The sequence below is a fragment of the Felis catus genome, chromosome C2, assembly GCF_018350175.1.
Source record: "Felis catus isolate Fca126 chromosome C2, F.catus_Fca126_mat1.0, whole genome shotgun sequence".
In the NCBI taxonomy this organism is placed as follows: Eukaryota; Metazoa; Chordata; class Mammalia; order Carnivora; family Felidae; genus Felis; species Felis catus.
Genome location: NC_058376.1, coordinates 2079316 through 2089476, shown reverse-complemented (window position 1 = coordinate 2089476; position 10161 = coordinate 2079316). Strand labels below are relative to the sequence as shown.

The 10161-nt window shown below is 61.9% G+C and overlaps 1 protein-coding gene across 1 annotated transcript; it reads left to right on the top strand.

Moving 5' to 3' along the window:
• Nucleotides 1-1274: 1274 nt before the first annotated feature.
• Nucleotides 1275-6993, top strand: LRRC3 (leucine rich repeat containing 3). The gene is made up of 2 exons (XM_023238648.2): nt 1275-1419; nt 2049-6993. The coding sequence occupies exon 2, from the start codon at nt 2207-2209 to the stop codon at nt 2978-2980; it is 774 nt and encodes a 257-aa protein (XP_023094416.2). The 5' UTR covers nt 1275-1419; nt 2049-2206; the 3' UTR covers nt 2981-6993.
• The last annotated feature ends 3168 nt before the right edge of the window (nt 6994-10161 follow it).

Sequence of the window (10161 nt, the reverse complement as noted above, 5' to 3'; positions counted from 1 at the left end):
CACTGATATTCAACAGAGGGTCACAGGCACTTCAGCTGAGAAGGGACGGTTACTTCAACAAACAGCCCTGGAAACTGAATATCCACACGTAGAAAAAAAACAGACTTGAATTATATCTCACGCCATGTACCCAAACTAACTCAAGATGGATAAGAGACATACGTGGGCATATACAGCATGGCACATTCATATTACGTGCTCCTACAAAGGAATAACCATCGACTGCTGCAGTACCAGGAATGCAGAGAGAAATGAGCTAGACTCCGCCTATACAAGTTCCAGCAAGCGCGAGCTCATGGACTGGGCTCAGCAGGTACTTGCCTGGGGAGGGGGCTGGAGGGAAAGGGGAAACTCTGGGCTATTTATTGCATTATTCGTGGTGATGGCTTCACGCGTGCATGCAGGTGTCAAACACAGCGAATGCAAATACGTGTGTCATTACACCACAATAAAGATGCTTTTGAAACCCCGGAGAGGGCTCTGATCCAGCTTAAACGCTAGACCCCACCCCCACATTCCTTCGCCAGGACATGAGAGGGTGGGGGCTGGGGCAGGACCCAGCCGGGCGGAGACCCAACGTCACTAACCAGCCTCGGGGGCCGCGGGCAGCGGACCTGCGGGAAAAAGCACCGCTTTTTCGGTCTCCGCCCGACACCCACCGCCCCCAGCCTCAGAGCCGGGCGGCATGGCAGGGACTGGGTCTGCGGCCCTACGGCCCGCCCTCAGCCCCGCCCACAGCCTCCGAGACCCCGCCCCACCTCCGGTCTAACGGCGCCACCTCCCCCCAACAGACCCCAGACTCCGCCCAGGCCCCGCCCCTGCCCCACAGGCCCCTCTTTGCCCTGGCCCCACCCCTCTGCGGACTCCGTCCGAGCCCTGCTCCGCCCCTCCTCCGCCTCAATCCCCGCCTCATCCCAGATTCTGCCTTAAGGCCCGCCCCGCCCCACCACGGCCTCAGACCCCGCCCCAGACCCCACCCCACGATGCAGTACAGCCCCGCCCCCAACCCGCCCCATCCAAGACTCCGCCCAGGTCCCGCCCCATGGTGCCTCACAGCCCCGCCCCCTCGCCGCTCCCAGGCCCCGCCCCACCTCTCCTTACAGCCCCGCCTCCAGCCCCGCCCTACCCCCGGCTCCACGCCTTCCTGCCCTTGCAGCTCCGCCCCCACCGCAGGCCTCGCCCACAGGCCCCACCCCGTCTCGCCCTTGCAGCCCCGCCCACAGGCCCTGCCCCTCGTCCTCAGGCCCCGCCCCCGCCCCAGGCCCCGCCTCGCGGAGCCGCAGGCAGAGCCGCGCGCGTCCCGAGCGGCCGCAGAGGTGGGCGCAGGCCCGGGGTCGCCTCCGCACCGGGGTGTGGCTCGGGTCGGGCTCGAGCGGCCGGGAGCGTCGCGCAGAACGGTGTCCGGAGGCGGCCGCGCAGGTAAAGCCCCCGCCCCGGGGGTCGCGGGGGTCGCGGGGGTCGCGGGGTCCGGGCCCCGCCCGCCAGGCCCGGCGCGCGGCGCCGCCACTCCACGCCCCAGCGCGGCCGCGCGCCCAGGGCTTGGCTTTTCTGTTCTCGGTTTCCTTCTTTCTCTAACACAACTGAAATAAAAAGGCGCCGCCCCCGCTGCCGCGTGCTCCGTCCTGTCGGGGCTGACAAAGAGGACCTTTAGCTCTTACTACACTTCCCCGAGGGCTGTCAGAGGGAGCGCCGCCAGTCGGTGGCTCATCCGGCCGCCCTGCATTACGGTTTCTTAAGAGAACCCTGCAGCCCGGTCCTCTCGGTTTCTAGCCTTGAGCAGCTGGGGGGCGGTGGACCCTCGCCGGGCCGGGCAAGCCCCTGGTCCCCTAGGTGTGCAGTGGGTGTGTCCAGGGTTCCTGGACCCAGCCAGCGGTCGGCACGACCTGTCCTTGCTCTTCTGGGTGGCGTTGGGAATCCCTGGAAATAAGTTACAGAGACCCCCGCTGGTCAGATGCTTCAGTGTGCCCGTGACATGCCCCCAAAGTCAGAGCGCTCCGGGGTTCCCTGCTGGAGCACGGTCACTGATGCCGCTTGCTGCTCTCTTTTAGAACTGACAGAACCCCGCTTTTCCTGGCACGCGAGGAACGAGAGTTCGTGTGTGTGTCCGATGGTCGCTTGCGCAGCGGCGGCCGGGGGAGTGGGGAAAAACGCAGCTCTGCGGCACTGAGTGAGCGGACGCTGTGGTGTGTCCCCAGGCGTGCTCAGCATGGGCCCCGTGGGCAAGCAGAGCCCCGCAGCCCCACCGGGCCCCACGGGAGGGTCTTGCCTCCTCCTCCTCTTCTGCCTGCGCTTGGGCGCTTCCTGCCCACAGGGCTGCCAGTGCCCTGACCACGCTGGGGCCGTGGCCGTCCACTGCAGCGCGAGGGGCCTGCAGGAGATCCCCAAGGACATCCCTGCCGACGCCGTGCTCCTGAAGCTTGATGCCAACAAGATCGCCCACATCCCCAACGGGGCCTTCCAGCACCTGAACCAGCTGAGAGAGCTGGACTTGTCCCAGAACACCATCGAGACCATCGGCCCCGCTGCCTTCTCGGGCCTGGCCGGGGGCCTGCGGCTGCTGGACCTGTCTCATAACCGCATCCGCAGGATTCCCAAGGATGCCCTGGGCAAGCTCAGCGCCAAGATCCGCCTGTCCCACAACCCCCTGCACTGCGAGTGTGCGCTGCAGGAGGCGCTGTGGGAGCTGAAGCTGGACCCCGAGTCGGTGGACGAGATCGCCTGCCACACGGCCGTGCGGGACGAGTACGTGGGCAAGCCGCTCATCCAGGCGCTCGACTCCGGCGTCAGCTTCTGCAGCACCCACCACAAGACCACCGACGTGGCCATGCTGGTCACCATGTTCGGCTGGTTCACCATGGTGATCGCCTACGTCGTGTACTACGTGCGCCAGAACCAGGAGGACGCCAGGAAGCACCTGGAGTACCTGAAGTCCCTGCCCAGCGCCCCCGCGTCCAAGGACCCCGTCGGCCCCACGCCCTAGTGCCCACTGGCCGGAGCAGCGCGCTGCCCGCCTGTCCCCCAGCACTTTTGTAGAGGATGGTGACTGACTCCTGCTTGCAAGACCCCTGAGCGGCAGGTCCCCACAGCCCTTCTGTGCAGCACCCCACCCTTCCAGAACCCTCTCTCGTGTTGTGTTTTAGTCACCACGCCGCCTTTCAAGTCCAACATGTTACCGTCGGGCCCGCTTGACGGGCCAGGAAACCAAAGCTTGGAGAAACGGCATCGCCCGCCACGACACAGTTGGGAAACGACCCAGTCGGGACTTAACACCGGGCCGCCTGTCGTGACGTTCCATGTCCCTTGCACTCAGCTGGCCGCTTCCCCGTGGCGTCCGTAGGGTGTGAACAGCGTTCAGAGAAGAATGGGCTCGCGCCTGGGAGCGTGAGGTCAGCCCGCAGAGGGTGGGGTGCGGACTGGTCTGTTGGAGGCAGAGTCCTACGCCGCAGAACTGGGTTGCCTTGCCCCCGAGTAGCGGTTCCTGAGCACATCTGACCGCAGAACTCTTTCCAGAGCAAAGTAGTAGAGACCAGGTTTTTCTCGAGAGGTAAGTGAAAAAGCGTAGTTCAAACTAACCTTTGAACAGCTTTGTTTATTCTCAGAATGTTTGTTAAGAGTAACGTTTGTACTGAAATTTCACTCCGGGGAGAGGGGGAGAAATCGTAAAAATCAAAACCCGAGAAAACCATGGACAGAAGCCCGAAAAAGGTCCAGGGTGGATCGTCAAGGAGGGCAGTGTCCGCAGCCAGACCGGTGCGTCCCTGCCCTCGGTCCCGCCACTGTCCGAGCCTGGTTTGGGGGAAGGCCCGTCATCCTGGGTCGATACTGTGCCTTGCTTTTCTACTCACTGATGCCTAAAGCAGGTCCTTCTCCAGGACAGGAGGACTGGGATTTGGTGTCTCAAGGCCAGTCAACGGGATGCTACCTTTCTCTAGCAACAGGAAGTCTGTCCCTTCCTCTCTCTGTCTCTCTGCCTCTCTCTCCACCTTTGCCACCAGGAATCTCAGAGCTAATTCCTGTACAACTTTATGTTTGGGGCAGACATTACCTCCACCTGTGTAACTGTGATCCGTCTTCCCAGTTTTATTTTTTGATGTCTTTTGTATGAGTATTTATTTTTAAATTGCTTCAAATATTGGGGGGGGGAGACAAAATTGGGACACATTGCTCATGAACTTGAGGTATAAAGGGTACAAGTTTCATCGAGCAGATGCTTAGAAAGGATTAAAATAGAGGGTGGTCTGTACTCGGAAAGCGTCACATGATCTGACATGGGACACGAACACGGGATCCTGTCTGAGTGTTGATTCAGAGATTCAGATTCCCCGGCTGAGACCCAAAAGGCTCGTCCAAACGAGGTCATGATTTTTTCAGTTATGGTGCATTAAAAAGAAACAGCTGTCAGCTTCCAGATACCCTCCCGCACCCAAACCCCCCACTTCTCTGCCCCCCGTCCACATCAGGTGTGCAGGGATGGGGGCAGGGCCCAGGGCCGCCTCCCGCAGCCTGACACTCCCAGGGACGAAGGTAGGTGCTGCTGCCGGCTGACCAGCCGGGCAGGGGCCCCACCCGCCCAGGGTGCATGTGGTGGGGAGAGGGGGGCCACCACCCAAGGAGCTCACCACCTGTGGGTTTGCCCGATGGAGGTGACCCGCTACAGGTGTGGGGGCGGCGTGCCGGGGTCCTGTGGGTGCGCCTCCGTGCTGTGAGGGAGGCCTTGGCTTTGTGGGGGCCTGTCCCCTGCCAGGGAACTCGACATTTCCTCTTAGGCCAGAATGAGCCCAGAGAGCCTGGATTCCACCCAAACGTGGCTCTTCAGGGAGTGCGCGGGGTGTGGGGGCTCCTTCCCTCCCTGCCCTTGTTGAGGACCCTGGACGCACCAGAAGTTCCTCTCCCTCGTACCCTGAGCCAGAGTCCGGCTGCCAGGCCTTCCTGGCCTTTCCGGGGGTGTCCCAGAGCGCACGCCTCCCTCCAAGGAAGACCACCGGGTCCCTAAACTCCGGGGCCACGAAGCTCCTTCCTGCTCGTGCGCTCCCCCCCTGGTCCCCGGGAGCCCTCTGTTCTCCCGGGCTACAATCATTGTCTCCCCTCTTTCCCCTCCCCTTGAGGGACCCCTTAACGACACCCTGCCAGGGCCCACCCCCTTCCTCGCTGCCACGTGTGAGTGCGTCCCGCTGGACGCCCCCAAGGGCCCCACGGCTGAGCGGCCCCAGCCCTGCACCAGTGGGCATTTACTTCCGTCTTAAATCTGCCGGGGTGGGGCAGGGTCTAGCTGGCCTCCCAGGGAGAATCCGTGGTGACAGTGTCAGGTACACGACAAAGGGGGTGCCTTGGCTGGCCAGTCTCAGGGGTAGTGGGGTCACAGCCTTATGGAACGTGGGTGTCCCTTGGCTCTCACTGTGATCCCCAAACAAGGGACCTTCAAAGCTCTTCATGCACATACACATTCCAGTCTGTGAAGCCCGTTTACCGTAGGAGGTAACACGTCACAAGGTCTGGGGGTCAGGGCAGGGTGACTCCAGGGCTCCCCATGGGGCAGGAGGTTGGAGCAGCCACCCTAGCTCAGGGTGGTGACGGGGCCGCCCTTCCTTCCCATGGGAGTTGGTGGAAGGGGTCTGGCTTCTAGGGAGGCCCGAGGGCCAGAGGGGTGACGAGGGGCCGTGAGAGGCTCATGGAACCCTTCGGGGAGCCTGGTCTCCCTGCCCAGCTGCTCTGGTTGGGCTGGGGGAGGCTTCCTGCTCCCTTGGTCCCCAGCCTTACCGTGGATGTGCCTCGTGGAGCCCAGAGTCCCACCCCCAACCTGACCCTAGGAGGGGACGCCTGATAACTCATGGCTTCCTGGTGCCCCAGCCTGCCTCCACTTTGGGCTTTGGGGTCGCTCCCTTGGGTGGCCCAGTGGTGGGGATGGGCCATCTGGACACTCGGGGGCCGTCCCTGGTGGGTGGGCTCCTGGGCAGAAGACCCCTGCGTGGAGGGCGCCCCCAGCTGGGCTCCATGGGGAGGACAGGACGTGCACCGCCAGGGTTCCTGCACGGCTGGGACTGGGGGCTCCTCTTGTAGACTCTGTTCTAAAGCCCTGGAACCAGGGGCCACCTCCCGCCATGGGGCCCCAAGTCCCCAGGTTGGCCTGCAGTGAGGGTGGATGATGGTTTTAAATTGGACACGCGATTGGGTAAACCCAGGTGTATTTTCCTCTTTTTTAAAAAATTTTAAAAAATGTTCTTTATTTATTTTTGAGAGAGACAGAGTGCAAGCAGGGGAGGGGCAGAGAGAGGGGGGGACGCAGAATCCAAAGCAGGCTCCCAGCACGGAGCCCGACGCGGGGCTGGAACCCACGAACCGTGAGATCAAGACCTGAGCCGAAGTCGGACGCTCAGCCGACCGAGCCACCCGGGCGCCCCTCGGGTGTGCTTTTCTTAATGGAAGGTGGCTGCGGGCAGCAGGGGAGGGGAGTCAGGCGGTTGAGAGCAGGGGCTGCACAGCACAGCGCTTCTGGCTCCGCCCTGTGGCATCTTGGATTCCGCACGCGGTCTAAGGAGTGTGCATGCAGACGCCCTTGTGCGGGGCTGCAGGGGGTCAGCTCCTCCCAGAGGGTCAGCAGAACGCTGGGGCATCAGCCAAGTTGAGGCTGGGGTGCGAGGGCGCCTGAGCGGTGGAGCTGGGTCCCGGTCACGAGCACTGGAGATGGCTCGGTGGGCGCTGTGTGCCGGCCTCAGCCCTGCCGGCTTTCCTGCACCTGCTCCCCGGGCTCCCTTGCCGCGGGTTCTCGACAGATGCATTTACAGGAGACGTTGATCCTGGACTGAGTTACCTGGGGAGAAGCCAGGGCTGCTTTGGCAGACTGTGGCAGAGATGGAATGTTCTGGATTTGTGGCAGCTCCCGGCAAACGCAGGAGCCTGGCATGGTTTCTGTAGTCCTGTTTCCCGGAAGCTGGGTCCAAAGTCTCACTGCCCTCCCCGCTGCCTCTGACCTCTCAATAAACCCCTTTGTGCTTACATTGGCTGGAGTGGATTCTGTTATCTGCGTCTCTGACCCACTCGACCCAGACCTGCCCCCCGTTCCTCCTTGCTGCAGACCTTGCCAGTACCGAAGCTTCCGGACCCAGCACACCTGAGAGCCCACGGCGTGGCAGAGGGGTGCCGCGGGTGCGGGAGCCAGCTCGTACAGGCTCCAACCGGCTCACGACGGCCAATAGTTAAGTTGGGGGGCATCTTGTGAGCCAGTCGACATTATGATGGCAGCTTGAGGTTGACCACGGGGAGAGTCTGTACCCCAGGCGATTGATGGCACCACAACCGGGCTCCGCTCTCTCGCTCCAGGAGATTGTTAGCCATGTGGGAACGAACCGCTGCTGGGGACAGGGTGGTGGGGGCAGGAGGCTGGCGGGAGGGTCACCGAGATCACCGTAACCCGCAGTAAACGCGCCTGCTGGGCACGAGTTCCTGTGATCTCAGTGTGCGCTTTCCTCCCAAGCTCAGGACCAGAGTCAGGAGGGTGCAGGGCCCTGCGGCAAGTGGGCGGGGAGGCCTGCAGCAGCCCCAGGCCCCAGGTGGGACGGCCTGCTCTCCAGCCGGCCTTGGCGAACTCCCCTGGGGCCTGGCCGCTGTCGGGAATATTTCCATTTTCAGACGAGAAGCCGAGACTCTGAGGTCTGGAGGGGACAGATGCCCAACTTGGGAGGCAGCTGTGTGGGGCTGGGCTGGGCAGGAATCTGGGCCTTCTGATGCCCAGGCCTGGAAGTTCTCACTCTGGGAAGGACGGGCCCGAGGGCTGTCAGAGAGCAGATGCGGGCCTCGGTTTCACCCCAGGTCGAAGCGCCAGGGGAGCCAGGAGGAGCAGAGCCCGTCCACGGCCCGGCCCGGCAAGGCCAGGAGTGCGGGGTCTGCCTCTGTCACCCTGGCACCGACACTGACCTGGAGGGAGCGGGCGCAGGGCTGGCTGCCAGGTCGGGCACCTAGCGCCTGCTGGGTACCTGTGCGACGGAGGTGGGGAGACCGCGTCCCAGAGCGAGAGGCCCACTGGGCTGAGCTCTCCTGACCCTCTTGGAGACGCTGGGCCTGCGAAGGGAGGGAGAAACAGCCTGGGGGTGGGCGGAGGGGCGGTGTGGCGTGTGGCCACAGGCAGTGGCAGGGGGCGGGGACACTCGATGACTTCCCCGAGGTCCTGTGGGCTGGTGAATGCCCCGCTGGTTGTGGACGGCAGACAGACGTCGGGGCAGACGGACATCGGACCGTCTCTGAAACCTCAGCAGCCGGCAGAGGCGTCTGAGCAGTTGAGGTGTGGCAAAAACCCCGGAGCGGGAAGAGTGCGTTTGTGTGGAGGTGTGGGGACTGTGTGTCCGCCCAGCTGGTGACTGTGGCAGGCGTGGCTCCAGAGCGGAGTCCGCAGCCCGGAGGTCACCTGTGGAAAGCCTCTTATCTCGTGAAGCCCACCCGGCCGCCGGCTCGCAGCCAGCCCCAGGAGGCCGGGGCCGATGAGGGTGCTCACCGAGAACCTGCCCCTCCCCTCCTCACCCTGTCCCTCCCCACAGGCTTCCGGAAGGGCAGGGAGATTCCTTCCAAAGGGAGGAGGCCCCCGGGACATCCCTGAACAGCGGCCACCTCAGTGCTGGACTCCTCCGAGGGCCGGCTGTCGGAGCCCACGCACACGGCGAGCCCCCCGGGCCCCCCGCACCGCTGCCCGGCCCCCACCGTGCCCTCCATCCACACGGTGAGCTGGCCGTGGCCCCCTTGGATGGGCACACGCTCTCCTGCCCTCCGGGGCCCTCAGCACTCCTGCTGTCTCACATCTGCCAGCACCCCCTCTGCGCCCACTCCTGGGCACCACCAGGGTGGGCCTCGCTCGGCCGGAGGGCTGGGTCCTGCCGTCTCCCGGGGCTGGTGGTGCCGACATGCCCTGCGTGTGGTCAGCCGGGGCCAGGCCCCCCCGCCCCGCCCCAGCCTCCCCTGCTCTCTGGTCTCTCCAGAGCTGCCCGCTGGAGTTGCTGGAGCGAGGGCTCGGGACGGACACCAGACCTCCTGTCCTTGCCCTGGGCCGAGAATCACAGCCTGTCAGTCAGATGTCACAATAATTAGGACACCAAGCGTGAGGTTTTCGGAGCCAATGACTTGCTTTGTTGACAGACAGGAGCCGCTCTGCTCAGGTTTTAACTATGTGGCCCCACGGGAAGGCCGGGCCGGTCCTGTCACCGCGGCGGGCCCAGGAGCACCTGCCGTTGTGACATCCATTCCATTCCAAGTGGGTTTAAGTCATCAGAATTTAAGCCCGTTTTCCACCGTTCGGATTTCCTCTGCTGTGGATGTTTGCTCGCGCTCTTTGCTCTGGTTCCTGTGCTCTGCTCCCGCTTGGCTGCGGGCCTCACGGCCTCGGACCTCGGGTGTCGGCCATTTGAACCAGTCAAGCCCTGGATGTACCAGTGTGCTGGTATTTCAACTTTATTGATATTTTTAAAAATATATAAATATCTATTTGACAAATATATAGTCTTCCCTTTTCATTTACTGCTCTTGTGTTTACCTTTAAAAAGTTTCTCTCCAGGGGCGTCTGGGTGGCTCAGTCAGTTGAGCATCCGACTTTGGCTCAGGTCACGATCTTGCGGTTTGTGAGTTCGAGGCCCGCATCGGGCTCTGTGCTGACGGCTCAGAGCCTGGAGCCTGCTTCGGATTCTGTGTCTCCCTCTCTCTCTCTCTGCTCCTCGGACCCTGCTCATGCTCTGTCTCTCAAAAATAAACATTAAAAAAAAAGTTTCCCTCCAAATAGAAAAAATTCCATTTCAGAATCTGTTTTTTTCTGACACCTGGAACTTTAACTTCTCCAAATTTATGGCAAGACCAAATTGAATTGTTTTTATATAATTGAATACCTGGAGGCCAGGATTTCCCTTATTTTTCAAGGTATTTTTTTTGTGTTAATTCTTTGAAGTGTTCTGTGGATTTCTCTGTTCATCATTAAAAGGGACAGTGCTGAGCTTTTGGTCAACATGCACAAAAACCACACGTGTAGGAAATCGTGACAGTGTGAGGTGTTATTGGAGGGTTTGTCCGAATCTTATCTCTAAGAGTGTGAGTTTTGGGGTCTCCTTAGAGTTCATCTAAGGAGCCGGGCAGTTTTAACCAGGCACTGTTTGTGTTTGTGCACAGGGCGACCGTCAGTCTTTGCAAACA